General features: G+C 44.1%; 1 protein-coding gene across 1 annotated transcript in view; it reads left to right on the top strand.

Moving 5' to 3' along the window:
• AGXT2 (alanine--glyoxylate aminotransferase 2) overlaps positions 1-8,189 on the top strand; it is a gene marked incomplete at its 5' end in the record, with an annotated part of 37,251 nt that extends 29,062 nt beyond the window's left edge. The window contains 2 exons of the mRNA XM_084233334.1: positions 3,650-3,748; positions 7,995-8,189. Coding sequence (XP_084089460.1) covers positions 3,650-3,748; positions 7,995-8,102 — 207 coding nt within the window. The 3' untranslated portion in view covers positions 8,103-8,189. The remainder of the gene's footprint in view (positions 1-3,649; positions 3,749-7,994) is intronic.
• Between the last annotated feature and the right edge of the window lie 18,171 nt (positions 8,190-26,360).

The following is a 26,360-nucleotide window of genomic DNA, read 5'->3' as shown; positions in this document are numbered from 1 at the left end:
TTATTTCTAAGGTCATGTCCTGTTGATTCTTTGTTGGGTCTCTCAAATCCTCCTCTTTGTTTCTGCTACTGCCCCCTACAGTCCATGTCAGTGGGAAACTGTCCCTCTTCTCTATACAAGCAAAGCCCAGATCCTCTGAGGAGAGCAACACTAAGAGAATCTTGGCACAGGAAGAATAGCAGACCAACACTTGGCCCTAACACTTGTCCACAGGGACCCAGCCTTCCCTTGGGGAACTTCTAGCCATCTGGTTTCATCCTCCCGTCCTAGTTTAGGAGGGTTGATGCTCAATTCTTCCAATATTCAGACCAGACTATGGCTAGGAGACTCTTCCATCAATATTACACAACAGAGCCAGCTTAAAGCTGGAGTATTTAAATAAGACTTTAAAGTGGAGGGAGTCCTCAGGCAAACAATTGTCACAGAACAGTAAGCCCTCAGGCTCAGCAGCCAAACACATTCATCTTCAGCTTGTGGTCCAGTCAAGGTCTGTTTCAAGGCTCAGAAGAGTCCATCCCAGTCCAGGGATTACTCCGTAAAAGTCCAGACTCCAGATAGTAAAACCTCAGAATCCTTCCAAATGGTAATTGATACAGAACAAGATAAACCATGGGACAGCCATGCTATAATGCATAGCATCTATTTGACATGGAAAGATGTGCAAACTTTATTATGGAGAAAGTAAAACAGGCTATAAAATGGTAGTCATAAGTATGGACTCTGAAAATTAGACCACCCAGGTTTAAATCCCAGCTCCTTCTTTCCATATTTCTATTCATTTTACCCTCAATGTCACTTACATTCCCACCTGCAAATATGTCACTCAAACATTTCCCAAGAGGGGCTATACTACTCTCTTCTCCCTCTGCCTCCCTCCCTCTCTTTCCTCATCTTGCCCTCCCTCCCTCTGAAAATCCAAGCCTTTTCAAGATCCACCTCTTCATCACACCTTCCCCAAAACAGGGGCTCCCGCCTTCAAGCATCCCTGGCTCTCACTATCTAAAGAGCTCCTTTGAAAAGAGCTTTCAAACCATGTATATGTTGCCTCCATTTTCAAGTGCAAATGCTTTATTTCTCTAAATAAGTTGTGCACTTTTGAGGCCAAGAAATATGCAGCTGGTAAGTGCTATTTCAGTGTTTGCTGATTAATTTCAGGATCCTGCAACACTTCAGACCACATTCATGTAGTTGTGACTGCTCAGAACTTAAAATTATCCTGCTGGACAGTAACCCCCAAATCAGGATTTTATACTATAAAATACTATTAGTGGGGCTGTAAATTCCACATCCTTTAGACAGCAAATTATATCTATCAAATATTTAAATGTATACATTTTGATCTAGCAATTCTACTCTTTGAATTGTGTCCAAGGAAACACTCATGGAAGTGTGTAAAGATATACACACACACATTTGTGTATACATATGCACAGGTATGAAGGTACATTTGCACCATGGAACACAAACATTTGTTTATAATCATGAAAAACTGAAACCACATAAATGCCCCCAAAACGGGAGAATAAGCATTTACCATCAAACAATGAACCATTAGATAATCTTTCAAAAAGTTAAAGTCCAATTACATTAACATGAAAAGATGTTAAAATGTTAAGAGCAAATTGCAAAATATGACAAAGCATGACTTCCTCTTAAAGATATACATGGAGATGTATTGGGGTGCAAAGAAAAGTATCTGGTTCACACCAAATTATCAAGAGGAGTTTCCCTAGGAGTAGGCCTGGGGGAAGGTAAACTTCCCATGTTTACCTGATGTTCTTCCATACTTTAAAGGTTTTTCCCAATAACCCTGGGTTACTTTAATAATCATTGAAATGCAGATTTACAAAAAAAAATGAAAAAAAGATAAGCATCGAGCCACACTACACGGAATTCAGTGACTAACGTGATTATCATGCATCACCCCCCCACCCCAGGGCGGGGTCTGAGCCGCCTTCACTGTGGCTCTGCCTGTTAGTTTCCAAGGCTGCTTTTTCCCGTGGAATGTGTACAAGCTGATCATTAGTCACAGCAGAGGATGCCAGGACATGATAAAATGTGCAAGGGAGCAGGGGGGGTGCTGGCCTCCTTAGCTGAGCTGAGGCCAAGCTCCACCTCTTGATCCTTAATATCAGCCAAGAACCCACCAACCCATCTTCCCCTCAGGAAACCCTTCAGAAGGTGCAGGCTCCTGACCGCTCTTCCCTCAGCAGTATTTTATTTCTTTGCTGTCCTCACAGTTTAGCCCTAAATGATTTTGTAGCATTTTATTTCATTTATTGTATTGTATTTTAGTTTTCCCACTCTAGTAGATGAGATCCTTAGGGGAAAGCAGAGATAGGTGATGACATTTGGGGGACCATGAGGGGCTCCTAGTCTTTCCCCCATTCCAAATTCCATTATCCAGTGGCCTCAAAATAGTATGAACTTTCAGACTTTCAGACAAAAGACAGGTGCAAACATCTCTGGGAAGTCCAGCCTTATTCTGCCCTGGGACAGGGACATCTAACCAAACTGAAGGGTTTGGGGGACCGAGGTGGAGCTGCAGCTGTGGGGGGAGGGGCATGGGTCCTGAAGCCCAGAGGGAGGGGAGGAAGCTCTGTGGAGAAAATGATGCTGGAGGGAGCCTCTCTGCCCTCACAAGGACCGCAGGGCTGGCCCACAAGCCAGGAACATGCCTTGAGCGTCTGCACCCAGAGAACCAGACACGGTGTTGATGCCTTTGAGTGTGTGTTGCAGACGAGCGGGGGCAGCAGTGACGCTCTCCGCGCTCAGTGGGAGGATGGAACCGTAGTGCTCAGCCCTGGCACTTGAGGGGCATTTTACAAACAAGGCTGCCTAAGCCCACCCCAAAGATTCTAATGCGCTCAGCCTAGAGGGAGGCCCACACCGCTGTAGCTTGAACAGGTTTCTAGGTAAGGCCGACTTGAAGTGCAGTCAGTCTTGAAAGGAGTCAGAGGGAGGACAGAAAACACAAGAAGAGTGCAAGCCCCCCCAGTCCACTGTCACAGGGGCAGGGGCCGGGAGTCAGCCGGCTGTAACCCGCAGGTAGGGACCAACTTCAGATGCCTGGTGACCTGCAACAGCTTCTTGGTTCCCACCCCGCTTACCTCTCCTAACCCTGGTGGGGTCAAGGGAGTGGGAGAACTAGTCTCACTGCAGGAAAGATGAGGACAAAGGGCCCCACCCCAGCAGCCCAGGCCTGCAGTGGCCCAGGGAAAGCTTGTGCTCGTGCCCTTGCACAACTTCTGAGCCGTTTCCTGGACTTTGGAATGAGCTCTTCACAAGAGCAAAACAAGTGAAGAGTTGAGAGAATTTCCACATCATAACACGACTCCAATTTAAAGAGCCAAACTCCCAGGGTAGCCATGAGCAGAGCCAAGCTTTGGTGGCTCTCTGCATTCGACTTTATATTGTCTTTGGGAATTTAGGGTGAATTGGAATATAAACAAATACTTTCAATAACACTCTCTGCCAAAATCTAGTCCAGCAATCAAATCTGATCTAGCTTTGCTCAATTTCAGAGACGGAGACTGGAGGAAAGAAAAAAGCATTGGTTGTTTCAGTTGCCTTTTTTTTTTTCCTCTTGGAAATAATGCCTTTAGCCCTGCAAACACAAAATGGGAAATATTTTCAAATGCATTTACAGATGAGCCGTCAGCCTCTTCCCCGTGAAGAAGTAAACCAAATCCATGACGATTGTAAAAACATGGGGCTTCTAATTGGCAGAGGAGGCATATTTTCTCAGGTAAGAAAAAAGTTGTTCCTTTACTTAACACATTGGGGTAAGTAAAGCATCTCCCTGATGACTCACTTTTCTCAGATACACCAGTGGGCCCCCAGCCTCACGGCCCCTAAGATGTGCTCAGGGATTTTCAAAAGAAAGGTGCAGTGAAGCCCTCAGACCACGAGGGGGCGCTGTGCTGAAAGGCTTTGGCTGGTGCAGGTCTTAGAGGCAGAGCATACTGGAACAGGCTATAAAAGAGCTGTGCAGGTACATCAGAGACTTTCAGCACAGGTCATAATAGATCGTGCCTGCTTCTCACTCTGTTTCAGTGAGGTCTCCTGCCGCACACTCCTCAGAGAAACTGGAAGCTAATAGGCAAGCTCTCTCTATAAATCCATCTCCCTACACAGCCAGTCCCCTTTCCTGAAGGTTCAGAGAAAGCGATGTCTCTTCTGTTCAGATAGAGACCTTGCACCTCTACTCTTCTTCCACCTTCACTCCAGGAAACATCTGTGTTCTCTCATGTCATCTGCTTTTCCTCAACGTGTTACACTGTAAACAAACAAACTTCAAAGTCTCCCACCCCAAACCAAACCACATCAAACAAAACCAACCAGAGTGCGCACTTTTGCTGGGACATGCTTGGTTAGTTTTTGTTTTTTTGTCCTGGTCACAAATATTTTTTGGTACAAATCAGACAGAGCAATTTAATGATTAAAAATCCCAAGGCCTGTAACTTATAAAGACATAAAACAATTCATTGTTTACTTGCTTAGTTACTCCTTAGTTATTTGGCAAACACGTAAGTGCTAAGCAGCAGTTCCTGTGCTGGATACTAAAGGTACAATGATAAATAAATCTTCATGGAGCTGTTGGGAGAGAAAGACATAAACAGCGAATTACCATACAATTTAGTCAGCTCATTTACGTCCATAAAAGGGGATTTTTTTTTTTTTTTCCCAGAGGAAAGAGATGGAATTCCTAGGTTAGCTTTTCTGGCTCAGGTGACCTTAAGCAGTGAGGTCAACTCCAAGCATGCATGGAAGCTCAGAAGATGTGCAAGCACACAGGTGTGGCCAGAACAGAAGGGTCGGGCAGTAAGTACTAGTAATGAGAAGCCTGGGACTTGTCAGGCACTGTTTGAAGCACTTTGCATGTGCTGACTCACTTACCGCTCACAACAAATCTGAGATCAATACTATTGTTATCCCTAATTTACAGATGAAGAAAAAGAGGCACAGAGAGGTTAAGTAAGTGACCCAAGTCACACAGCTAGTAAGTAAGAACTAAGAACTAAAACCCAAACTCAGGCAGTCTGATTTCTGAATCTGTCCTCTGAAGAGGATAAGTACAAGAGAGTACAAGACTGGAGGCAGGGAGCCCGGGTGGAGTCACTGATGCTGTTTGAACTCAAGCAGTCATGTTGGGAATAGAAGACACATTCTAAGAGCAAATTTGGAAGTGAAATTTCAGGCATGGGTATGAATAATGAGGGAGAGTTAAGGGCAAATCTGGGCTCAGGGAGGTCGTGGATGAGTTCGGCGTTGAGCATAGTCCATTGAGGCATATGGGCATCGGTTCTGCAGACAAATATGTAGCTCAGAGGGAAGGACTGGGGTGAAGAGCCAATCTGGGAGTCATCAGCATGTAAGTGGTGAGATGAGGAACCTCCTGGGAGGTGAGTCTACATAAGAAGTGTGAAGAGATGAGGGTAAAAACCTGGACCACACCAACATTTAAAGGATAGATGGGGGGCCCGCCTGATGGTGCAAGGGGTTAAGATGCAACCTATGAAACTATCTGCAGCCACTGCAGTATGAGTTAGATCCCCAGACAGGGAGCTACCCACATGGCCTAGCAGAGCTCTCCTGACTCACCCTCTGCTCCCCTGAGCTTTCAGTCAGTCTGCCTCTTCTGTTCCCCACTGTCTCTGGGGAATCCTCTCACCACCACCACCACCACCCCTCCACACACACACCTCTGGCCTGCACCCCAGCTCTTGTATACATAAATAAATCTTTTAAAATAAATAAAGGACAGGTGGAGACTAAACAGGGGTAGAGACAGGAGAGTGGAGACAAAGGGGGCAGAGATCAAAAGGTTGGCACTAGCCTGAGGACAGCTGGAAGAGCATTGCATTACCATAACAAAAGAGTGAGGTCTCTGAGGAAGAGGGAGGGGCCAAAGTGCAGCAGAGAAGACCTAGGTGGGTAAAGGGGAATATGGGCCTGCTGTAGCCCATACTCTGCAGTCGTCCAACACATGGAGTGTCAGGAGGTGGCTGAGGACAGAAACCAGACTTGGATTGACATTTGAATAGAGGGAGGGCAGAGAGAAAAAGAATGGCCAGTAAGCATCAACCAGTCTTTTAGCAAGTTTGGATAAAAAGAGAGACTTGCGGGGCCTCCCCTGGTGGCGCAGCGGTTGAGCACTGGTTTGAGCTCTGGGTTGTGAAGCTGCCCGCAGCCTCTGCAGCGCCTGTTCAATCCCCCGGCTGCCGGGCGAGGGTCCCACATGGCGCGCAGACCTCTCCTGTCATGCTCGCTGCTCCCCTCTGCAGTGCGTTTCGTTGGTCTGCCTGTTCTGTTCCCCGCTCTGGCTCTGGTGAATTCTCTCACCCTCCCGCGCTTCTGACTGTACCCAGTGCTTGTATAAATAAATAAATAAATCTTAAAAAAAAAGAGAGAGAGAGACTAGCATTTGGAGGTAGCTAGGTGGAAGTGGCGGGGGTAACACATTTTTATTTGGTATGGTTTGGATTGGGGTTATGAGGGCCTTTAGCCTGTTTGTTATAGGTGGAGAGAAAGTTCAAAGAACTGAAGATACAAGAGAATATGGAAATGTTTCCCAGAGTGAAGGCCATGAGGACACAGGTGAACAATTCTTTCTCCACATCTTCAGGCAAAGGCATAAGAATAGATGTGGGCGCCAAGTTTATGGAAAGATCTTGCCTGACAACTTCTAAGAAACATGAGGCAGGATTGCCTCTGAAATTGAGTGAGAGGCATAAGAGTTGAGCGAGGAAATTGAGAAGAATGACAGAAGGTTGAAACAGGAAAGGAAGCTGAGAGAGGACAAGAAAAAAATTAGAAGTTAGAGATCCTGAATACAGACCTAGTGGTGTGATTGCCTGTAACCCTTCTTGGCAATCTGCGTGGGAGCCGAGCAGTTCAGTTATAGCTTTGATCAGGGCCGGGACTTGGCTGTGGTGTGGGTGTAACCCCAGAAGGTGGAAGTGCAAGCAAAGTGAGGGGGCAGCTGGGAGAGTAATTCAAACAGTCAGCCGAGTGCTCTGAGTTGGGAGGGGACGGAGGGAAGAGAGCTGAGCTGAAGGTAGTGGAGGAATAAGCAGACTGAAGTGCTTCGTGGAAAGGGCAGCTGGAATGAGAGTCAGAAATTGAGTTTTGCCTAGTGAAGAAGAGGCTGAGGGCACTGGTCGTGGGTATGGGTGGATACAGAGCAATGGGGATGAAGGTTATGAAAATTGTAGCAGAAAAGAAAGAGAGAAGCTGGTTGTAGGCATGGAAAGGGAGGTCACGCTCAGTGGTGGCAGGATGCAGCTTAGATAGGAGCCCAAGACCTCAGCAAAGGTGGTGGAAGGACCAGCAGCAAGTAGATGACAAAGAAGAAAGGGGCAGGTGTGAGTGGCACCAGAATTTTTGTAAACAGGAGTATGAATGGCCTGGGTGTAGCCGCACTTTTCTCAGATACACCAGTGGGCCCCCAGCCCCACGGCCCCTAAGATGTGCTCAGGGATTTTCAAAAGAAAGGTGCAGTGAAGCCCTCAGACCACGAGGGGGCGCTGTGCTGAAAGGCTTTGGTTGGTGCAGGTCTTAGAGGCAGAGCATACTGGAACAGGCTGTAAATGAGCTGTGCAGGTGCACCAGAGACTTTCAGCATAGGTCATAATAGATCGGGCCTGCTTCTCACTCTGTTTCAGTGAGGTCTCCTGCCGCACACTCCTCAGAGAAACTGGAAGCTAATAGGCAAGCTCTCTCTATAAATCCATCTCCCTACACAGCCAGTCCCCTTTCCTGAAGGTTCAGAGAACGAGATGTCTCCTGTGTTCGGACATAGATCTCACACCTCTACCCTTGTCCCTGGACACTCCCTCCACCTTCACTCCAGGAAACATCTGTGTTCTCTGGTATCTTCTACTTTTCTTCGACTTCTCACACTGAGAATGTAGCATGGTAAGGCTGGTCTATCCTCAGTCATAGTTGATTCTGTGAACATCCCACTGCTCTGTTTTCCCTTGTCTCTGCAGACCTTCCGCATCGCGCCCTCAATGTGCATCACTAAACCAGAAGTTGACTTTGCAGTGGAAGTATTTCGTTCTGCCATAATCCAACACATGGAGAGAAGAGCTAAGTAAACTTTTAAAAATAAACCACAAGCCTCAAGAATTTCCCATTTATGTTCGTTAATTCGAAAAATTCCAGAACCACTGTAAAAGTTGTAAAAGACACAGTTGGTTGCCATGTTTATTAGCAGAACCCTTGGTATCTTGGAGACTGTCCTTCAGGAAAGGCCCGCTATCCCTAGCATTGAGAATGAGTCCTAACGAGTCTAACTGAATTATGTAATTGATTGGTATGTGATACAATTTTGGGCACCGAGTCCTGAAGGAAAATCTTTCAGTAGAGGTGCCTTCAGGGAAAGATTTCTGCACCTTTACCTCTTCACTGCTGGAAGAGTCCTCTCCTTGCACTGAAGTGTCCTGTGTCATGATGGTTTGCTCAACCATGTCAGCCATTTGAGAGGCTGGAAGGTGGAAGAGAGCTGAGAGCTTATGGACATCAATGAATCATTGACTTAACCAAGCTTGGAGCCGACTTCCCTTGGAATATCTTCTTATAAGAGATAATAAATTTGCTACATTTCCCAAAATTTTTGTTTTCTCTCATGACAGCCAAAGTATGCCAAGAAATGATGCAGATGACTGTCCTACTCTCCTTTAACTCCCTTAAAATGTCTGTCAGAGTCTTCTCCACTTCCATGGCTATCATTCTCCACTTCCATGGCTGGACTAAACCCTTGTTATTCCTATTGTAACAGTCTCCAAGACCAGAATTTCCCAAATTTTAGTCACTTGAATACACTTTCACAGTGTTTCTTCCCACATGTGTATGCTGTCTTAGAACTGACAATATTTTTTCCTTAATTTGACTTTCCTTTACTTAGATATATTTAATAACCCTTCTATAATTATGATAAATGAGAAAATCAGTACTTCTGGTCATAAGTAGAAAGTAATCATAAAACTAAAGGCAACTCAATGGAATGTAAGTCAGTTTGAGCAAGCCAGCACTGCTTGCAGATGGTCTCTGCCTGGGTTCTCTATTATTCAAAATGGAAATTAGAATTTATTTGAGGGGTGTAAAAAGACACTGACAAACTGAGACTCTCTCCCCAACACAGTGGAAGAGGGTGCACAGAACTGAAAAGGAAATAACTTTCTCAGCAGGCAACTTGATGTTTATTTAAACTATGTCCCAGTGTGGAGACAAGTCCTACTGGTCTACCCCCTGAAGTGTTGGCTCCACTAACACATCCGACACCTCACTGCCAGATCTCTCTCTCTCTCAGGAGTGGGCTCCAACATGGCATTCCATTGCACAAAACCTTCTCCACTTCCATGGCTATCATTCAACCCTGGACTAAACACTTGTTATTCCTATTGTAATAGTCTCTAAGACCAGAATTTCCCAAACTCCAGTCATTGTCTCCTGGATAAGATCAAATCCCTTAACAAGGAGCTCAATGCCCTCCAGTATGCAATATTGAAATAAGACACTTTAGAAATACTCTAATTTGGCAAAGTGGAAAGATCATTAGTTTAAAAGTAAAATGACCTAAATTCTAAACTCTGTTCTTCCACATATTTTCTGTAGATGATCTTGGGCAAGACTTTCAACCATTTCTTAACCTCCTTTTGTTCTGATGCATATCAATATTAGCCCTTCCTACTTCCCAAATTCTCTTGGGAATCAAGTGAGCTAATGGATATAAAAGTGTTTTGTGAACTAATGAGCTACAAACAGAAATTTCTTCCCGGGCCTCCCTGGTGGCACAAAGGGTTAAGCACCGCACTATGAAGCAATCCGAAGCATCTGCAGCATGAGTTCAATCCCCGGCCAGCCAGGGAGCTGCCCACATGGCTCAGCAGACCTCCCCTGTCTTGCCCACTGCTCCCCTCAGCAGTGTATTTCACTCATTCTGCTTGTTCTGTTCCCTACTCTGTCTCTGGTGAATCCTCTCACCCGCCCCTGATCCCGCATCTCTGGCCTGTACCCAGCTCTTGTATGCATAAATAAATAAATCTTTAAAAAAAAATTTCTTCCCTTCAAACTGCATTTCTCTTCCTCCCTTCAATTACAAGATCTCTCAAGAACAGTTTGTTCTCCAGTTATACTTCCCTGTCTCCTGTTGTGCCTCAGCTACTGGGATCTCATTCCTGTCTCTCATTTCTTGGAAATTGCTTTCTCAAAAGGCCACCAGTGACTTACTTATGACCAGAGGGGAATGTTTCCTTTCAATGTTCTAAGCAGCTTCTCCTTCTTGAATAATATTTCCTCGGTTTCTGCAAGGTGGTCCTTTTATCTCAGATGGTTCCTTCACAGTCTCTTTTTCCCCACAACCCTTAACTACAAGATTCTGTCCTGGGCCATCTCTTCTTCCATACTCTACTCTCTCCCTGTGGGCAACGTCATCCACTTCAGAGATCTCACCTCTCTTGACTCTACTGATGACTTCCAAATATTCATCTTCACTGTCATTCTTTTCTGAGCCCCAAACCCAAGATTATAGCTGTCTGGCCACTTTCATTTGGATGTCACAAGGACACTTCAATTCAACATATCTCACATGAAACATACTCTTCTCTGATGCCTTCTTGATTAATGGTACCTTTTTTGTCTTAGGTTCACAATTTAGAACATTATTTTTCTCCAAGGTAACTTTTTGCCTTGCATGACTAAATCTCATGAACACTTTTTCCAACATCATCTTTCCAGTGTGGCCCACTTATGCCAAAATTTGGGTTATCATCATCTCTCCTAAGCTATTTAAACTGCTTCCTAACTTGTATCCTTGTCTGCTCTCCTCTAACTGGTATCAAAGTCACTTTTTTTTTATTATTTATGCATACAAGAACTGGGGTACAGGCCAGAGGTGTGGGGGGTGAGAGGATTCACCAGAGACAGAGTGGGGAACAGAACAAGCAGATCGACTGAAATACACTGCTGAGGGGAGCAGCAGGCAAGACAGGAGAGGTCTGCTGCACCATGTGGGTATCTCCCTGGCTGGGGATCGAACTCACATTGCAGCGGCTGTGGACAGCAGCACAGTGTTGCGCTTAACCCATTGCACCACCAGGGAGGCCCCAAAGTCACTTCTTAAAGAACAAATATGATCCCATCTCTCATTTCTTGAACCCTTTGAGGGCTCCCTATTGCCCAAACTTCAACTGCTACAACATTCAACAACTTTCACGATTTGTTCCCAAACCACCTTTGTAAGATTTAGTCCCACTGTCTTTCCACGTCATGCATGTTGGTCCATTGCCCCAATAACTCACTCTACCTGAAATGTTCTTCCCCTCTTGTTTGTCAGTGAAAAGTATGGGCCCAAGGACTTTGGACAAGATAACCTGCACTTTTTACTTAAAGGCAAGTCTTCCCACTGTCAATATTCCTTTTCTTTTAAGATAAAGGAAGGGAAGCCCATGGAAAATAAAGCTTATGATAATGATTTAAGAATTTAGCAATAGATGAAACAATAACACATAATTTTAAAATGAAGCAAAAGCAAAAAAATGTTTTTTCTTAGTCTAAGATCCCTGCCAACGTCAGGACATCCTCTCCTGGACAAAAGAGGCTGAAGGATTTGGTTGTTAGATAATTCAATAAAACATCATCCTTGAGCCCTATCGGGATTCATGCATACCTCTCTGTGCACCTGGTTAGTAGTCTCCCACCTCCTGGTTAGTGCCCCACCTCCTGGGGACATCTAGATTAGAAGCCAGCAATGGCCTATCAAAAGGAGGCAGGGTCTGGGGCTTGTTTTTTTGACCATGAATGTTGTGTGGTTCTATCCAAGTAGCTAGTGATCAGGATAAGTTACTTCTTCTGGAAGAGAAGTTGGGTGTTTCAGAGGAGTAAACCATCAGAGATAGAGCAGGAAGGGCCAACACTGTGGTCTCAGAGCATGCATGACTTTTCATTTCTTTCACTCATAAATATGAGGCGTTCCTGCTTCTTCCCATGTGGAGCCGTGGGCAGAAATTTAGCGCCACCATTTTCCCCCCTTCCATTTTCTGCTCTACCCACAGGAGGTGGGATGCAAGCCAGCTTACATAAGCAAAGGTTCCCACATTCTTGCCAAACTCTTTTTCACTTCCTTTCTTCTTAAAACTGTCTAAAGAGAAGATAATGAACACTCAGCTCAAACTTTTTTTCCACACAAGGAACATATTGACAGTTAATCATGTGACTTCACTATAACATTAAAATGTTGGCAGCTGTTTCGAAACCCTTGAAATGTCAGTCCACTCTAGGGGGAGCAACTACGAAAAAAAGAAGTCACCACATCAAGCTTTGGCTATACCATTCGTAGCAATGGTTATAAAGAGACATAAAATGACACAAGTAAGGAATACAGGATGGAACGATGCTCTTACTTGTGTTATAAAGCTTCACCTTTTATATCACTATCATGTTTAACTTCCTAGTCATTCCAGCTAATCTCAAAAAGTATGTTGGAGCTATTGGAGGACTTCATTCTTCTTCCCACTTCAGAGACTTAAATCCCAATTCTTTCTCACTTTTCCTGCTAAGAACAACAAAAGCTAACAGAAGACCTCACATTTGCCATTTCATCCTCTGTTGCTGCCTGAGCAACCATACCTTGTTGAGAGCTGTTTCCAAGGCCGCTGTGTCCTCCAGCAACGGACTGCTCTTGGCTAATTAAAGCTGAAGGCTCACTTCCAACTGTGTGCAATCAATAAAATAGCCCAGCTTTGCCCCCATTAAAAATAGAACTAGTAGATACAAAACCACAGAGGATCTGAGCAGAAACAAAAGGTTTACCTAACTTAGTAAGAGTGAAGACATAGGAACAAAAAGCTTAATTATAGCAATCCCTTTAGGTTGCTTTAAGAGAACATGCATAAACCTGGGTCTGACTGGTGGGAGATGTAGGGAGTACTTGGAGAACAGGCCTTGTGCTCTAACCCACAATGGGAAGAGTCTTGCGCTCTAACCCACAAGAAGAGCTGCACGAACACAATTTAATTAAGAATTGGGTGGGGGCCGGGTTCCTAAGCACAGAGCAACTGCTGGTTTTCCTCATTATCTGAAAATAGCACATTCCTGTTTGTTACGATAGGGTAGGTAATCTGAAGGGTTATTTTAAGGATAATAGATAAAACAAAAAAGATATGACATAATCATGTAACATAAATTTAGAAATGTATAAGAGAATTAGAAATATGCATTTAGAAATAGATATAAATATTATATGTAAATAATTTCTAAGGTGACTTCAGAAAGAAATGGAAACCACTTTGAATTGTGAGTAGGCCATAGTGATAGTAGGAAGAATTGAAAGCGTTCAGAATCTCTTATTCACTCTCCAAGGGGGTGTTGCAATTCCTTGCACTTACCGAAAGCCCAGCCCCCAATTCACCCTTCTGCCCGTCTCACATTTAACTCATTGGAGAAGCATTGAAACCACCCAGCAGGAGTTTCCATCCTGTCCCTGTCGGGTTTAAACCCCCCAGTGTCTTCCTTCCACCCCGTTTCTTGCTGCCCAGCTGTGCCTCTGGTCCTGACCTGGCTCCCCGTGACCTGCCAACACTCTTCTCCCCACCTGTCCCCCACTCTCCCACCTGCAGTTCTGCTCTCCCCAGGCTCCCAGGCCCACCTGCCACCCTTTTTCATCCTTCACAGAGCTCAAGTTATGACTTCACATAAACCTTTGCCCTCCCCCTGCCTTGTCACCAGGCCCTTGCTGCAGAAATTGTTCATTCCTTACTTGGATTTTTAATCCTACCTTCCTCTGCCTTCTTCTCCTATCCTCCTATAAATATGGTTCTCCCATTTAAAAACAAATTGACTTCAAACATATTTCTCTTCTAAAAGTGATGCTGCTGGAAAAATTGTGGGGTCCTGCTGCACCCCTCCTCGCTCCCGCCCTCTTTGTACTTCCCAGGCTGACTCCTGTGACCCTGTGACGGTCAATTGTATGTGGCAACTTGACGCACCATGGGACACCCATCTAGCTCATTCAGCATTGTTTCCGGGGGTGTCTGTGGGGTGTTTTAGGAAGAGATGGGCATTTGGATTGGTGGGTTGAGTGAGAACGATGGACCTGCCTCCCGCCTCCCTGGTACGGGGGCCATCATCCCATTTGATTGAGGGCAAGGAAGATTGGAGTCACCTCGCCAAGCCTGAGCGCTAGAGCTGGAGGGAGGCTCTCCCCTGCCTCAGGCACTCCTGGTGCTCATGTCTGCAGACCCAGAGAGGAATCCACACCTCAGGCTCCATGGTTCTCAGGTCTTCAGACCAGGCTTCGCTTTCCTGGGTCTCCAGCATGCGGATGAGAGATTGTGGGACTTCTCTGCCTCTATATTCATAAGAGCCACTCTGTTATATCTCTTTATAAACCCCTCTATAGATATGCATGTATGTAGATTTACAGACATAGATATTAGGAGAGATAAAGGCATAGACAGAGATACATCCCCTATTGGTTTGTTCTCTGGGAGAACTCTAATACAGTCCCCTAGCTGCCAGATTCAACAGAAAATCTTCAGCTTTCACCTTACTTGGTCATCCTGAGGTAGCTGAGACTGCTGGTCACTTTCTTCTAGAAATTCTTACCTCCTTCACTTCATATTTTTTGGCTCCACAGGGTTCCATTCTCTTACAACCTCTTGAGTGTCATGCACAGATCTATTTGGCTGGCTCTCTGATGCTGGCGAATCCCAGGGATTTTTACCTTGACCTTTGTTTTCTGTGCTGTTTATTTGGGTGATTTCACCCATTATCCATGACAGCTTTACTGTGTAGAAGCTGAGATTCCCAGTCATCCCCGCAGCCTACAAATGGACATTGTTAACTTGCGCATCTCCTCTGCATACCCATTTCTTCTCCTCCTCCTCCCTGGGCCCACACGCTCTCCTGGTCTCAGTGACTAATCTGACTGCCTTCTTGCTGTAAGGGCATATCAAATCAAGAAGAAAAACTAAGACTGAGGCGATACTGGGAAAGTTCCATAGAAACAAAGTCATTACAACAATATTGCACTAAAGGGAAAGCAACAGAGGTTCTTCCCTGGAGCCCCAGCTTCAGAGGAGCCCCATTCCGGCCTTCCTCTGGCCATGCCCCTCCCTTTGGAGCAAGGAATGTATAAGGCCGTAAGGTCTAGACTATAATCCAGACACCCTGGATCCCAGAATTCCAGAATCTCCTGCTCAAATGCCTCCAAGCTCACTTGCATGGGAGACATGGGTCTCTTTCTGTAGCAACTGGTTGCAGAGGTTGAGATGGAACTTGGATATGAGAGCTGGGGAAGCTACATGCACAAACCAGGAGTGGGAAGAGAGTGGGATGAAAAGTCAGGGGGCAGGTCTTCCTGGGGCACTTTCTAGTAGGGAATGCAAGGAATCTGAGAAATTTAAACCCAGCCCTTCAGATTCTCACAGTGATAATGACCAATGTAGGCGGATAAAGCATATTTAGCTTAATGGTGTGTTAACTTGATTTGTGACTTGGAAACATTTCGACATATGGTATGTGGGTCTCCATTTGTTCTCTTCCCCCAGATCCCATAAATTCTAGGGGTGTGCCTGCACTTAACTGTATGACTTGATGGAAGTGTAGGACTTGGAAAAGCAGAGAGAGATGGGATGCAGAGACTAAAACAATAAGCTTCTAGTTTGGTTCCTTGAGATGTCATTTCTCCTGCTAACTCCTATAAGTATTTTGATTAATTTCCATTATCCTGTAGACTCCAGGCTCCTAAATCTTTCATCTATTTCAGACATTACCACCATTCAATGTTCCTGCCTGATGTGTCCACTTTTAAGTGCAAAACCGGACATGGGGGTGGGGGAAGGAGCAGTATTACCCCTGTTTGGACTGTGCCCAGCTACTAACACATCCTAAAAGCAGCAGCCCCTAACATTCCTTCCACTCAGATTCCTGGTGACAGTGCTGCCAGCTCTAACCCCCACTTATTTCCATGTCCTATGGTTTAGTCATGCTTCTTCCTTCTATTTTATTTCAACTATATTTTGATGCAAGTCAAAAGGTGGAATACTATTCGGCTATCAAAAAAGATAAACTTTTGCCATTCATAGCAGTGTGGGTGGAGCCAGAAGAAACAGTACTAGCAAAATTGGTCAGAAAGAGAAAGACAAATACCAGATGATGTCACTTGTATGTGGAGTATAAGAAAATAAAACAAAGGGTCAGATAAAAACAAACTAAAAGCTAACCCTTGAAAGCTGACTGTGGAATGGGGACAACCAGAGATGGAGGCAGAAGAGGGAGGGATGAGGGCAAAGAAGGGAGAGAAGGAAGGCCAGGTGTCTGTGGGTGGACTAGAGTTTCTTGGGTGGTGGGTGCAATATGCAACATTGCCTGAAGGGGGCATCCTACACTTCTGTAATGGAAACAGTGATGTCAACCATTATTAACTCAATAAAAAAATTTTAAAAAAGAAATTTTCATTTTTCCAAGACTGAATCAGGAAGAAACAGAAAAACTGAGAAACATGAAAGATCAACCAGAAGGAAGAAAATCAAAGTAGTAATCAAAACTATGCCAAAAAATGAAACCTGGATTCAGTTGCACTAGTGAGTTCTACTGAAACTTCAAGGACTTACACCTTTCCTCATCCTTTTCAAGTTCTTCCAAAAATACCAAGAAAGCTGGCACTCTTCCATTGTATACATTGCAGAATGAGCATCACAGTAAGTCTAGTTAACATGTCACCCTATAGTACGATTTTTCTCTTGTGATGAAGACTTTTAAGATTTACTTTCAAATATTTAATAAAATATTATTAACCATAGTCACCATGCTCTATACTACATCGTGACTTAGCTGACACAGTTAAAATACTATCACAAGAAAAAATTCTGGAAATAAGCAATATGTGCACACTCAGTTTATTTGCTATCTGTAAGTTTGGACCTTCTGATCTCCCTCATCATTTTGCCCACCCCTCTCTCTCCACCTCCCAGGCGACAACCAATTTGTTCTCTGTATCTATGACCTTGGTTTCTGTGTTGTTCTTGTACACATTTGTTTAGTTGTTTTAAATTTCACATATAAATCATATAAATGAGATAATGCTGTATTTTTGATTCTCTGACTTATTTCATTTAGAATAAAACCATCAGGGTCCACCCACATTGTTGCAAATGGCAAAATTTCATCCTTTTCCTTATGACGGAATAGCATTCCACTGCACATGCATACAACTTCCTCACCCAGTCATCCATTCACAGGCACTGAGGTTGCCGCCACAGCTTGGCTATTGTAAATCATGCTGCAAAATATGGGTGAGTGGGGTGTACATTTACCTCTTTGAATGAGCGCTTTCCTTTCCTTCAGATAAGAGACCCAATTTGGAATTGCCAAATCATATGGTAGGTCTACAGGTAATTCTGAGGGAACTCCATGCTGTTTTCCATAGTGGCTCCACCCCCACAACAGTGCAAAAGGGTTCCCTTTCCTCCTCATCCTGACCAGCACTTACTTTTGGTCTTTTTGGGAACAGCCATTCTAACAGGTGTGAAGGGTGTTTCCTTTTGGTTTTCATTGCATGGCCCTGCTGGTTAGTGATATTGAGATCTTTTCATGGGCCTGTTGACTTGAGCACCCTTCTTTAAAGTTAGAACAGGGCCTCCCCAGTGGCGCAGCGGTTGAGCGCTGGGTTCCGAAGCTGCCCGCAGCCTCTGCGGCGCCGGTTCGATCCCCGGCTGCTCCCCGGCCACTGGAGGAGGGTCCCACATGGCGCGCAGACCTCTCCTGCCGCCCGCTGCGCCCCTCAGCAGTGTACTTCGGTCCTTCTGCCTGCTCTGCTCCCCGCTCTGGCTCTGGTGAATTCTCTCACCCTCCTGTGCTTCTGACTGTGCCCAGTGCAGTATAAACAAAAAAACAAACAAACAAATAAATAAAGCATGCCTCTATAAAAAAAATAAATAAAGTTAGAACATGTATTCCTGTGACTTGCAGCCTGAGGCCTGTGGAGCTGCTGTCCTGGTTATTCATCTTCACTGTAGCTTTTGCTTACAGTAACCAAAGCTAGTCTACCTCCAAAAGCACTTCACTATTATTACCAATTATAACATTGCAAAAGGCACCCTTGGACTGCTGAGTCTTGCAGGGAGGTGGGGGGCGGCACTAAATAGCATTTTTCCCCGCCTGAGCTCTAAGCCAATTGGGAGAAACGGGGTTAAAGCAGATAGGCATCTCAATAGTCGCTATGGGCATCTAAATACCTGCTATACTACCTATCAGAAGAACAGACAACAGTGCTTCGATTTCTAAGCCCCAGGGTGAGAGACCATCCATTCATAGCAGCCCTGAAAGCCAAGCCTTCCCACCTCCCTGCCAGCCCCTTCGTAGAGGTAGAGCTTTTGCTGCTTTGTTCCCTTCACCATAGGCCTGGATCAAACCAGAGCACTCAACTCGAGACAGGCCCACCCAAGGGAGAGAGCAGGGGACCGAACCACCCATGCTGTTCCTCTTCCAAGCCCGCCAAATAACCACACATTTTCCTCAAGGACAAGGCTGTCCAGGGGCGGAGAAAGACTGAACAGTTATTCTCGACAGGACTGAGCGCGTAGTGAATCAACCCATTCTCACTAGTATAAAGCTGCTTTGCTGCTGTCTCCTATAAAGTGTGGGAGTTGGAGGAAAAGATTAGAAATCTGGTAAATTTCCTTTTCTGAAACACAAATTGGATGGTTCTCTTACCCACAAAGCTGCAGGGTTTCTCTTTAGGAGGGCCATGTTGATGTGGCGGAGGAACTCTTGTTCAATCCAGAGCCTGATGGAGAACTCCTGGCTGATTTGAATAATCAGGTTTTAATGGTTCAGCTGCCCACTCTCAATAAGGGAACTTCTCAAAACTCCTTGCAGTGATTTGCCATCTGCATCAGCAACGCTTGAACACAATTCAAGTTTGGAGAGAAAGCAGATGCTTGCAGTAACAATCTTTGAGACAATGTTCAGTGAGAGAACTGTGAATGAGTACCCCCTCCTTGTCACCAAGGGGGCACCTCCAACTTCTTTGGCAGGTTGTTCCCTGAGAAGGGAGATGGCCCCAACTACAGACTGCTGACAGCCAAATGGGACCATGACCTCGAAAGGGTTTCTAACGTTGGCCGACGTTGCCTTAGTTTTTTGTTCGGTAAAGGTACCAAGCACTAAATGCTTGAAATGATTAAGGTATTTCATCATATATGTTAATGCTCTGGAATTACATTCAATACCTACATATTTGGTAGGAGAGCATCTTGATGTCACTGGCAGATAGATATGCGTATGTGTTGTTCAAAAGAAAATGGAGTTGCTCGCAACTATTTTCAATTCTTTCAAGTTTAAACTTAAGTTCAAGATTTTTTCTTTAAAAGTATGCTATAAAGAATTTTATGGTTTGGAGCCTCCCTGGTGGCGCAAGGGGTTAAGACACAACCTATGAAGCTAACAGTAGCCACTGCAGAAAGAGTTCGATCCCCGGCCAGGGAGAAACCCACATAGTGCAGCAGACCTCTCCTGATTTGCCCGCTGCTCCCCTCAGCAGTGTATTTCAGTCAGCCTGCCTGTTCTGCTCTCCACTCTGTCTCTGGTGAATCTTCTCACCCTCCACACCTCTGGCCTGTACCCTGTTCTTGTATGCATAAATCAATCTTTAAAAAAAATTGTTTTATGGTTTGGCTGAAACATATTGAAGACACCTCTCATGCCCTGAGCACAGGCAAACCTAGTAATGCAGACCAACTTTTCAAAAGATGAGCTTTGACCCAAACACTTCTCCCTGTAGGAATTTAGCCTATGGTGAGGGAAAAAAATACAAGGAGCATAAAGTTAAGTACCATATACATCAAATATAATGGTGAAAAACTGGAAAACCTAAGTGATCATCAATTATATCAACCACATATAAATCATGTATCATGCAGTCTTTATTTTTTTAAAATTTTTTTTTTATTTATGCATACAAGAACTGGCACTACAGGCCAGAGATATGGATGGTGAGAGGATTCACCAGAGACAGAGTGGGGAGCAGAAATACACTGCTGAGGGGAGCAGCGGGCAAGTCAGGAGAGGTCTGCTGCACCATGTGGGTTGCTCCCTGGCCGGTCTGGGGATCAAACTTGTGCTGCAGTGGCCGCAGATTGCTTCATAGGTTGTATCTTAACCCCTTGCACCACCAGGGAGGCCCCTATCATGTAGCCTTTAAAGTGATATTAACATGGTTGAAATGGAACTCATGAATATTGAGTGGAAAAGCAAGTTATAAAACAGCATGGGGGGGTTCAAGTTTTCTAAAAAAATGTAGCTGATTAGAAACAGTCTTGGCAGATATCTGTTTATAGGTGGGATTCCAGGTGATTTTTGTCTTTTATTATTCTTAATGCTTTTCAAAGAGTATTTTATAATCCCATTAGCAACACAATTTCCAAGCAAAGATGAAAACAGTTTTTGAAAAACTGCTATTCCTTTCTGAAAAATTAAGATTAAACTCCAAAATATAAATATGATAAATCACCTGACAGTCTTGCCAGCAACACAAGACCCTGCCTTCTAAAACACTTAGAAAGTACTTCCCAACTAGTCAATTATGCAGATTAGCACAAAAGTATCACTGAGAATTATGAATAAAATCAGTGCAAACAGATGTGTCCTAGGATCCAGGTTGCCTATAAAATAGGGCATCAAAGTGAGCCCATGAGCCTGGACTGTGGGGAGTGGGAGGTGGTGTCCAGAGGGCCCCCTCACCAGACTGGCAGGCTTCTCTGGAACAGCAAGTGGAACTCAGCCCAGGATCCTGCTGTCACTCAACATCTCAGCATTTCTGACAGAGGGTACTGACTGTCCACACGCAGGAACACAGAGCTCACTGTTCCCCGAGAGAGCGATTCCATTGTTAGACGGCACTGCTGAAAAAGTCTGCTTCAGAATCTGCTGAAACCACTGTTACCTTCAGAACTATAGAGTGAGTTTACTGCCACTGAAAATAAGACATCCCTGAAAGATACAAACTACATGCCATTTTATCAAAATGCTAAGATAGCATGACCTTTTCATATTTAAAAATTGTTAAAATTTTTTCTAAGTGACATTCAAATGAATTTTAGAGCAAAGGATAATTTGAACCCTTTAGAAGGCATGTGGCATCTGAAAGTTCGTCAGTGATCTTGGGGACCCTGACTGGTTTTAATGGCAAAGTAATTATCTGAACAAATACACTGAGCCTTCCTAACATAATGAAGGGCCATTGATCTTCAAGACCGTTTCCATTGGTGTCACACAAACCACACTAAAATAATGTACATTCAGTTTTAGCTGTTAAAATTTTTATCCAGAATTTCAATATACACAATAGTATTTTTGAAAATATATATACTATAGGATCAACATAATCTCAGATTTCTTTCCAAATTACCACCTCATTGTTTAGATTATTTCAGAAACTGAAGCCATTAAATAAGCAAGAAAATTATAAGCAGATTGTTGAAAATAAGTACAAGCTAACAGTTAATGAACGCCTGAGTGTCAAGCATGGTACTCACACTGAAAAGCCTTAATCTTTTACACATCTGCAACGTTGGTCTCATGCCCATTTCACAGATTTAAAAAAAAAAAAAAGGCTTAAAGACTTTAAATGTATTGCCCAAGGTCATAGTGTTGGTGCTGGAATTTGACCTAGGATCTGTCAGTTAAGAACCCATGCATGTCCTTGCCACTCCTTACTCTCTCCTTTTTCAGTTAACTACACACAAGTTGAAATGTGAACCAACCCAGGCCAGTTCCCTGTGAGACAAAGTGCCTAACAGTGGCCTCCCTGACGTGACATAGGTGTTTACTGCTTCTGAGAGCACAGGACTGCAGGCTGGGGCTCGTCGTGACTGGAGCTCGTCGTGACTGGAGCACTTGTGCTTTTGCTGCTCTACCCTGTGAGGATTCCCAGGCCCTGTTGGGGACTGAACTCGAGCCACTACCTCTTTACGTAAGACGGGGGTGAATAAGGATACCCCACATCTTTAAGGGAATGTCTCAAGAGTGGCTCAGATCACTGGCCAGATGATTATCAGTACAAGAGGCTGAGGTCATCTTTATATTCTAGGTGGTTTTGTGCTCAGCTAGAAATTGGAGCTCCAAGAGAGAAAGGGAGAGTGAGTATCAATAGCCAAGTAACAGCCTCTGCCATAGTGTGCATAGGGAACACGCCAGGAATAAAAAATTTTAAATCTCTTCATCTTGCCTTTTGTGTGGGTGCATATTACGCTAATGTGAAGGGGAACATTAGTTTGCGTTAGTGTCTGAACTATTTCATGAAAATCAGAAACATCCCTCGAACCCACCATTAAGAATTAACAAATGTGGGCCTCTCTGGTGGCGCAGTGGTTGAGCGCTGGGTTGCGAAGCTGCCCGCAGCCTCTGCAGTGCCGGTTCGATCCCCGGCTGCTCCCCGGCCACCGGAGGAGGGTCCCACATGGCGCGCAGACCTCTCCTGCCGCCCGCTGCTCCCCTCAGCAGTGTACTTCGGTCCTTCTGCCTGCTCTGCTCCCCGCTCTGGCTCTGGTGAATTCTCTCACCCTCCCGCGCTTCTGACTGTACCCAGTGCTTGTATGTATAAATCAATAAATCAATCAATAAATAAATCTTTTAAAAAAAGAATTAACAAATGCTAGCATTTTCCTTCGGGTTTTTCAAAAATGGACTCAGATGAGGTTCCTTTTGCTGCCACACCGCCCCAACGCAACTCCTCTCCCTTCCTTTCCAGAGGCTATTACTTTTCTGATGACGTCTTTACTATTGATGTTTCAGTATTTTCTCTACAAAAAAATCAAAGTGGTATTTCTTAGAACTGTATCAGTGGCATACATTTCATTATCTGAAAGCTTATTCTCATTCAGTGTTTTCTCAAGGGCTATTCCACATTGACATTACAGATGCTCATTTATCAGGTTGATTGCCAATTTACAAATAGGCCCAAATGTGCTTATTCATATTCATGTTCACGGATATTCAGGGCATCCAGCTGTTCCTAGATACAAACAATTCAGCTGTACACCCTGGTAAGTCTCCCTGTGCAACTGTGCACGGTTCCCAGAGTACTGCCCCTCAAGGACCCCTTTAAGGAGTAGATGAATCACATCAGCGCTCTTATCAACGACAGATTCTCATTCAGCAGGAGTGGGGTGGGCCTGTGGAGCCCAGGCTGCTGCTCTGGAGACTCTCTAAGTGTCTATCTGGATTTGGGGGTCATAGGGCATACATATGTTCAACTTTCCTAAGACATCAGAAATTGAACCAATTACTCCAGAAGAAATGAATGAGTTCCCACATCTCCATCCTCATCAACACTTTAACTTGTACAACTTTTCACCTTTTGCCAATGTGAAGGCATGAAACAAGTTAAAAGTCATATTTTCCTGATTATCAGTGACAATAATCTTTCCACACTGACTATTCAAGTTTTTTGTTTTCACATTGTAGGGTAAGGTAAAAAGTATCAGGCTTTTATGCCCTCCCGCCATCAGGATAGATGATGGATCCTTGTCCTGAATGCATGCCTGATGGCGGGCACCTGGAACAGGGTGTGGGCATAGGTAGATGGGATTCACCTGGGCTAAGTCTGGGCTTTTAAGGGCGGCGTCACGGGGACGCCAGCAGAAGCCGAGAAGCGGAAAAGCAGGAGAGCAAAGAAGCAGAGAGAACGCCAGAGAGCCCAGAAAGAGTGAAGACTTGCTGGGGGCTGGGAGGACTGCCAGCCTCCCGGCCCCCCAGCACCCCTGCCTGCCGTGTACCTGGCAAATCCAAACAAAAGCCTGCAAAAAAGCCACTGAGGGCTCCGGGACTCTTTCCTCCTTTACCCCGGTCTGCATGGGATCATAGAAATCCTGCTCAGTGCCCCTTCCTGCCTCTACACACATATTTTTCCCATTTTTTTTAACGCAGCAGTTCTGAGTGTGGGGGACCTAGTAGGGGTCCACAAGGTCTTTACTTTTTGAACTACCTATCCATGTAAACCTCAGTTTCCTTCATTTAACCAAGACAGAGAGCAACAGACTGATTATAGAGGCAGGAATGAGAACCCAGCTTTTCTATGAAGCAAAACATTAGAGTTGCAAAAATGTCAAACAATGCCTCTCCACATTAAACTGTTTGAAAAAGTTATTTTCCATCATTGTTATTTAACATTATTTTTAATAAATTAATTTTTTTAAAAAGATTTATTTTATACAAGCACTGGGTACAGTCAGAAGCACAGGAGGGTGAGAGAATTCACCAGAGCCAGAGCGGGGAACAGAACAGGCAGACAGACGAAATACACTGCTGAGGGGAGCAGCGGGCGGCAGGAGAGGTCTGCATGCCATGTGGGACCCTCGCCTGGGGGCCGGGGATCAAACCGGCACCGCAGAGGCTGCAGGCAGCTTCGCAGCCCAGTGCCCAACCGCTGTGCCACCAGGGGAGGCCCCTAAATTAATGTAATTTTTAAGTTACATCAATTTTAATTTCTAAACGAAGAGATCAACAGATCTAACCCACTTACACAAAAACTGTTTGGGGTTCTCAGTTTTTAAGAGTGTAGCGGCCATGAACCAAAAAGTTTGAGAACTGCAGTACAGCTGCACAGCTGTCACTTTTTGTTGATCTGTAGATGGTTCTTTTGTTTTTTAATGTATTGTGGGTACTAATCCCTTGTCAGTTATATGTGCTGTAAACATCCTCTCCTGGTCTGAGATTCTTTTTCTTATGACGCCTTTTGTTCCACAGATGTTTTCATTTTAATGATTTCTATTTTCCAATTCTGTGCATTGCTAAAGATACAACGTACCTATTTTGAAAGAGGAAAAGTCTTACTGGGCTTTTATAGGAAATTCTAGTTTTGGCATCACTGAATGAATTATGAAAAGAAAACAGATTTTCCCTAATCCTCTTCTCCCAGATCCCTCATTCTATGCATTTTCCACATCTGTGCTAATTTCAACCAAGACAGGCAGTTACCATCAACCTTTAACCAGATGAATGTAAAATACGTGGCTCATTATTTTATATTCTGTTTTGTCTCATACAAGCAAAACTGAATGTTTGCTATTCATAAACTATCATTTCACTGGTGGCAGAACACATGTATGTTAGTTTCCCTCTTTTGTACATTAAGAAACAAATTCCTATAAAACATAACACATCCAATCCAACATATACTCTCATCTGCAAACATCTTAACCGAAAGCCTGCAATTTAAATTAAACATTTTGTATAGTTCTTGTATTTAAAAACCACTTTCATATAACTATTTTATTTGACCTTCATAATAATCTTGTATAATAAATGGAGACAGTATTATTATGCTAAGAACTGTATTACAGCTAAGAAAAATGAAGTGCAGGAAGGTAGATGATTCATCAACATTCATCCACATACAGGATTAGAAATGAGATATGATTTCCAATCACAGCTGATGAAGATCTCTTGAAAATTATGGGTGTTTTTTTGTCAATCAGAATAAAAAAGAGAATTAACCCCAATCAATCCCCACGTAAAGCAGAAGCCAATTAAGTACCTGCATGGTCAGTACAAGACAAAGACAAGGTCTGAGGTGCATCTGCAGGACACTACCTGCCTTTCAAGATGACGTCATGCTTTCTACTGTATACTATTAACACATGACTATGTTCTCTTGTCATTAATTTCCTATTTATAATTACAGCCATTTCATCAAGTTCAAATTGAAGGAAGGTAGATAGGGCTCAAATGAAGCCTGGGAGGAAGAGATCAGAAGATACAAAATTGACTTGTATTTCCCCTGAAGGGATCAAGAAAGGGAGGAAATACAATTAAGGAGGAACTAGAGGTAGGAGTTAGAAAGGCAAGAAGGTGAAGAAAATACCTTTTACATTTTCTCTCTATCTCTACATGGAAAAGAAAAACTTTTAAGATTCAAATATGAAGTTCTGAGCCAGTCACAGGGACTGGTCCACACCATCACTGCTCTGCAGGCGGCTCGCAGAGGCCTCGAGGCATGGACTCTAGGCCTGGAGCGCAGAGCACTGGAGACTCAAGGATGCAGGAGAAACGACTTTGAACAGGAAGCATATACAGTTCAAGCCAGTGAGTTCAAAGTTTCTTACAAGAACCATTAGAATTCCTTATTTAATCCATCTGAAAACTGACTCATCACTTACTGAGAGCCAGACAATTTGGCTACATTCACTTACAATGATTTCCTCCACTTTTAAACAATATTCAACTTTGCTATAGAACAGCTGCATAAGCATCAATCCTTTTATAAAATTTTTCTTAAAAAGCTTTTCTACATCAGATGGAAAGAAACAAAGTAAAAAACTTCTGAAAACAGTGGTGGTGGTGGTGGGGACATC

Source organism: Talpa europaea (genome assembly GCF_964194135.1).
Source record: "Talpa europaea genome assembly, chromosome: 5".
NCBI lineage: Eukaryota > Metazoa > Chordata > Mammalia > Eulipotyphla > Talpidae > Talpa > Talpa europaea.
Note: the sequence above shows the minus strand (reverse complement) of the source record. Positions and strands in the feature narration are given on the sequence as shown.